The following is a 6270-nucleotide window of genomic DNA, read 5'->3' on the forward strand; positions in this document are numbered from 1 at the left end:
TGTTATGGCTGATCAGTGTATAGGACTGATAAGGGCATAGTACCTAAAATGTGTTCCCTATTATGAAGGTCAAATTGAATTACATTTAACAAAGATGACATTGAAATTGAAGTGTAGTGTGTGGAAATGCCACCAGCTTTATGACTCCATTGATAGATACTTAAACATTCTACTTTTAAATGCATGCTATGTAATACAAGTGAAACTATATCCTATTTAGAAGGCAGTTTATTAGTTTTAAGAAATTGCAGTGTATCTTACGGGTTTCATTTGGGACACACCCCATTGCACACTTCTCTCATCACCCCTCCTTCCTGTCTGCTCCGCTTCCATTCCACTCAACATCACAACAGGTCTGTTAATGACCAGGTGGGCTGTCCTGAACCCATCACGTTTCTCAATTAGGCCAGTTAATGGCTGTATGGTCAGGCTGCTAATGTGTTTGTGTTAGACTCATTCATGTACCTTTTAGGCCAATCTTCTGTATAGAGACATTCTCACCTCCCCCCACCCTCTCTCCTTACTCCTGGTATCACCTGATGTCTCACTGATCAGGTAAACACCAGGACCAATCAAGGGTCAAATTTAACAACACCACCTACCTCCATCCTGACAAAAGATCCCACCTACTCAGGCTAATATACTATACCATCAGTATAGAGTTTTAGCTCACTGTCAACAGACACAGAACGAGTAAATCATACCCCTGAAGAAGATTGTTCTACCTTTGAGTCTACCTGCTTGCAAGTAAGTACCTTGTTTTTCCTTTGCGATATATACAATTTAAATCTTCATTATATATTTAGAATGAAGCTTGTCGGCTATACAATATAGTAGCACAGGGTTGTGTTAAAAATATAACACCAATGTTAAATTCATTCTGTACTAAAAACAATCATCAGATCGATGATTGTGCTTCTTAGTTCAGGGATAGTCTTAATAATACTTTGTGTTTTTTCCTACAGTCAAATTACTTTAAATGTAGGGCTTGATTAATATTGTCTTATATCAGAGCACAATGGAGATGTGAAGGTTGGGGCGACATGCAGAGTTTATTATAAGGAAGTGTTAGTAAATGCTGTTACACTATCCATACATTTCAATATGGGCCACAGGAATATTTAGAAATAACTATTAATCAATACCAGTGTTGTTGGACTAGCAATCTATGTAAATTATCACCAAGTTTCAAATCTCAGACTTGCTTTTTTCCCCAATTGGTGACTAAAGCATATGTCTGAAGAGTGGTGGTAGATATACTTGTGGTTAGAGCACTTTAAATGTTTCTAGATTTAATCCCTGAGCCAGCAGTTATGTTAATGTGCAACACAGTGAACTTGATTTAAGAGTTGCTCTGGAAATGACTAACTTGTGTCTTTATTCCAGAGGCCAAAACAGAGATATTGGTTTTCTTATTGTGTGATCAAAATGGCTTCCAACTCCGACTTCCAAGAAGAAGACTTCGTCTGTCCCATCTGCTATAATATCTTCAAGGATCCTGTGGTCCTCCCCTGCAGCCACAGTGGCTGTAAGACCTGCATAGAGGACTACTGGAAACATAAAGACCGCCAGGAGTGTCCTGTCTGCAGGAAGAGATCATCCATGTCTCTACCAACAGTCAGCCTTACTCTGAAGAGGCTTTGTGAGGTCTTCCAGCAGGTTGGAGACTTGTTTATCAACTTGAATAAAGCAAAAATGTCACTGTATTCCCTATTGTCAAACATAATTCACTAATGATATCATTCAATTCTATAGGCAAAAAGCAACAGAGATGCTCATGTTTCAAAGAAGCTTTGTGGTCAACATAAAGAGAAACTCAAACTCTTCTGCCTGGAGGATGAAAAACCTGTCTGTTTGGTGTGTTGCTATTCAAGCAAACATACAGGACACACATTCCGTCGAATAAAAGAAGTTGTGGAGGATTGCAAGGTAAAAGAAACATTGCATATGGGATAAAGCTCAAATTAATAATATTATGTAATTATACAGAGGCTAGTTAATACCAAACACTTCAGGTAACATCTGCCCATATTGATACTTACCAATACGCAAGTCCTGCCATATCCCATATGAACACATTTACACAAGAACACAATGCCTTTAATGCCTTTTATTGCCTTTAATGCCTACAAATCACATTACGGGATATCAGATATGACTGCTCAAGACCAATGAGTTCTAAAAAACATGTTGTACAATGTTGTTTCTTCATAGGAAAATGGGGAAATCTAGAATATTTTTTGCTGAACAATTCACACCCATAAAGCCCCAATACATATTTACTAGTGTCAGTGACTCAACTACCCTAGGCAACATACTGTATCATTTCATTATATTAACTCAAAACTGATCCACCACCCAGTGTAAAGAGAGCTTGCATTTTCATTTCACATTTCCCTCCTTATATGGATATATCAAACCAAACACTAACCATGTCCCTTTAATTGCACTCACTACTAAGCTGTGTGGTTGTTTCACCACGCAGTTACGGTAATTTGCTCTGGAAAAGGGTGTCTCCTTTACATTCTTACCTGTGTTATTTTTCTTTTTCCAGCTTAGTGTCGAGGCTGACCTGGTGATCTTGAAGGAGAAACTGAGACTTTATAATGAAACCAAACAAAAATGTGATCAATCAGTAAAATATATTGAGGTAACTATAACTATCTATTTACAGGCTGTCGCTTGACATACAGTAAGTCACACTGAAGAAGAGTTGCTGCTAAATTACCTAAATGTAGATGATATTGATATTTCTGTTCCTTTTTTTGAAGATGCAAGGAAAAGTAACAAAGGACCAAGTGAACAGCCATATTGATGTTCTCAATCAGATCCTAGAGAATGAAATGAGCAAAAGGATTAAGGCTGTGAGGAAGGAAGAAAAACAGGTTACTAAGATGGTACAGAAGGAAACTGAGAGTTTCAGGCAATACTGTGTAATTATGGAATGCAAAATCAGCGAGGGAGAATATTTTCTTGAAGCTGACATTGATGCTTTGCTTTTGGGATACAAGGATCTTCGTAACAAGCCCAGGTACATGTTTTTTATTCCCATCTTTCCAATCTTTGTTTCTCTGAACTCCCAAACCCAAAGTAGTTCTGAACCCACAACCCAACAACAACTTTAACTCCCAAATGTTCTTCCAGAACCCAGTGGTCGTATCCAGATCCACAGCCAATTTCAGGGGCATTTATAGATATGGTCAAACACCTGGGAAACCTGCAGGTCGGGGTCACGCAGAACATGCTCAGATCTAGGTCATACTGTAAGTATAGGTCTTTTTATAACCTGCATATTATGTGTACATACCAAGCGTGCCGCACAAGCCCTGAAAAGTGAAGCCAAAACGTCTCGATCGCCCCCTGGTGAGTGGTCCCAGTATAGGTCATAAACCCCGCCTCCCCATGTTATTCAATGGGACGCGAGACCAACTATACAATTAAATTACCCTTCAAATATCTTTTTTCCGAAGCTGGTTTCTGTCATTTACTGTAGTTTGTATCACGCTAATGTAAATTCAAGAGTTTGTTTTTAAAATAAGTTGGTTTTTAGTTAGTTATTTAATGCTCTAAAAATGGTGGTGTGACGTTGTGATTGACAGCTATCTGAGCTAAAAAAAAATTACAGTCTATGGTACATACAGGGTTAATAACCTACTATCTCTTTCTCTTCATTCAGATCCTGTGATTCTGGATCCACACACTGCCCACAGAGATGTCCTGTTGAACGAAACTTTAACCGGGATCAGAATGAAAAAAAAAAAGGAGAGAAAAGCTCAAGATAGACATTATGACAACCCAGAGAGGTTCAACTTACATCCATGGGTCCTGGCTTCTGAAGGTTTTGACTCGGGTCAAAACAGCTGGGTGGTGAGCAAGGATTTTTTAAACGGAATTTGCTATTTTTAAAGGGCTGCTGCTTGCAGCTGACCCTGTGATCATATGTGTGTGGGGGTGACAGTTGGAAATGTTTTCTTTAAAAAACTAAGAATAACATTGACCTGTATTGTATAGGTGGAGGTTCAAGACATTCATAACTGCTGCTCATGGACCATCGGAGTACTGGAAGGGTCAGTATCCAGGCACGGGGTGATTGACAAAGGAGTCTGGAGCTTAGTCCACCAAGAAGATGTTTACACGGCACACTCTGGCTCCGAGGAGCCTGTCACCCTGACATTGGAAAAATTTCTCATCAATGTCAAAGTGACACTGGACTGGGACAAAGGGTGTCTGACCTTCTTTGATACGGTTAATGATCTACATCTCCACACATTTACACACAACTTCACAGAGAAAGTCTTTCCGTATCTGAGCAATAATTGTAGCAAACATATGTTGGCGATTTTACCGGTGAAATCTCAGGAATTGGAAATTATGAACAAGAACTAGTAGGGGATCATTGACACATTTAAGAATTTTTTTCAAATGCTTTTCACACAAACCCACTTTTAATTCAAATTTTCATAATGCTATTTATTGTTAATACCTGAAGCCAGCTCTGACAAAACAGAAATGTAACCAACTCTGAAGTTTTTGCCATTTGGAAGAGAACGATAAATCTAGCCTGAACAGAAACTATTGCAAAAAATGCTCTGAACCACTCACCATTGTCACATTAAGACTTTTATTCCTTTTTGTTAATGTCAAGGGTAAATTAAACAATGAGTATTTAACATTCCGTTTATCTATATTTACTCATTTCTCCTACTTGATACAACTAAGGGAGACCTGGAATATTACATTCATTATTGATTTTCTTTTGTGATTTCACTGTTTGCAGTACTGCAGTAAGAAATAGAGAATCACATTTGCAACTTGCTGACTGTCTACTTGAAGGATAGAACAAAACCCATAATCCCAACCATTCTTATAATAACATGGTGATGCAAATTTAACACTGGTCAAGTAATGAGTAAAAGTGAAAGTATAGTTATGTTACTTTTCAGACAATATCATTGAAGTCAATTAGATACCAGTAAAATCACTAGGAAAAGTCACGAGCAAGTTGATCAGATGGTCTTTCTTGCAAATGCACAAAGTTGATGGTCTACACAGAGTTTCCTGCTGAATCATGTCAATGGCTAATCAGGACACGGTGCTAATTGCTTTTGCGTCTCAGCGCCAACCCAGCAACTATATGTGAATCTTAATGTAGACAGAGTTTTATACAATGACACAACTCATCTCCTTCCCTTATTGAACGAAACGGAATAATATTAGATAATCCATGGTGGATTATTATCACATACTTTTTTCCATTACAGCCTTGTTGGCTAGTAGGTTGGAAATGCTAGCTTTGCTGTTCCTTTAATTATGTAGCTTTGCATTGTGGAACCGACAGGGTGTAACTATAATTGACTTCTGTCTGTGGGCCTCCTGTCCATACAGGTAACAGTGTTACAGTTGTTTTTATGTTTTAAATATATAGATTACAGAATATGCTTTGCGATATTTTGTCGGCGGACATTTCATGTATTAAATTGGCAATGCTGAACATCTGAGCAAGAATACTGCATGCTGTGCAGTTTGCAGATTGGTACTTGCTCTCAATAAACTGCTTGATACATTTGCTGTGTTCCCTGGCCATTAAAGCATTCTAAAGGTCAATATGGTTTTTATGCCAATTGGACTATTTTTTATATGCATAGGCATATTAAACATATTTGCATATTAAAAAACCAAGGGTCCTCACATCTCAATCATAGTACAAAAGAGAACAAAAGAGAGTAACAAAGCGATGCATGACACCTTTCTATCAGTACCACCATGAACTTTATCAGCAAATTGCGCTACAGTAGCTCTTCTGTTGGATCAGAACACTTTAAGCCAGCCTTCGCTCCCCATGTGCATCAATGAGCCTTGGCCACCCATGACCCTGTCGGACCACTTTTGATAGGTACTGACCACTGCAGATCGCAAACACCCCACAAGGGCTGCAGTTTTGGAGATACTCTGACTTAGTTGTAGAGCCATCACAATTTGGCCCTTCTCAAAGTAGCACAAATCCTTACGCTTGCCCATTTCTCCTGCTTCTAACACATCAACTTTGAGGACAGAATATTCACTTGCTGTGTAATATATCCCACCCACTGACAGGTGCCATGATAATGAGATTATCAGTTCACTTCACCTGTCAGTTATGGCTGATCGGTGTATACTCTGCAGCTATGCTTGGGATGTTATTAAAACTTTAATGTATTTCTGTTTATACTTTCACAAATTTGTTGTTGTTATTGGTCACTTAAATTCTTTGCTTTTCCACATGCCTAATCC

At 38.5% G+C, this 6270-nt stretch overlaps 1 protein-coding gene across 1 annotated transcript; it reads left to right on the forward strand.

The window, feature by feature from the left end:
• The first annotated feature begins 418 nt into the window (after positions 1-418).
• LOC105007572 (E3 ubiquitin-protein ligase TRIM39) lies at positions 419-4717 on the forward strand. The gene is made up of 8 exons (XM_010866559.3): positions 419-747; positions 1387-1659; positions 1756-1929; positions 2555-2650; positions 2772-3031; positions 3145-3263; positions 3677-3867; positions 4012-4717. The coding sequence occupies exons 2-8, from the start codon at positions 1429-1431 to the stop codon at positions 4384-4386; spliced, it is 1446 nt and encodes a 481-aa protein (XP_010864861.2). The 5' UTR covers positions 419-747; positions 1387-1428; the 3' UTR covers positions 4387-4717.
• The last annotated feature ends 1553 nt before the right edge of the window (positions 4718-6270 follow it).

The sequence above is a fragment of the Esox lucius genome, chromosome 4 (genome assembly GCF_011004845.1).
Source record: "Esox lucius isolate fEsoLuc1 chromosome 4, fEsoLuc1.pri, whole genome shotgun sequence".
In the NCBI taxonomy this organism is placed as follows: Eukaryota; Metazoa; Chordata; class Actinopteri; order Esociformes; family Esocidae; genus Esox; species Esox lucius.

Excerpts from the sequence above, each read along its gene's own strand:
- LOC105007572 (XM_010866559.3), top strand. The coding sequence starts at position 1,429 with ATGGCTTCCAACTCCGACTTCCAAGAAGAAGACTTCGTCTGTCCCATC. Across the intron at positions 2,651-2,771 it reads AATCAGTAAAATATATTGAG|ATGCAAGGAAAAGTAACAAA; the intron begins GTAACTATAACT and ends CTTTTTTTGAAG. Across the intron at positions 3,032-3,144 it reads GATCTTCGTAACAAGCCCAG|AACCCAGTGGTCGTATCCAG; the intron begins GTACATGTTTTT and ends ATGTTCTTCCAG.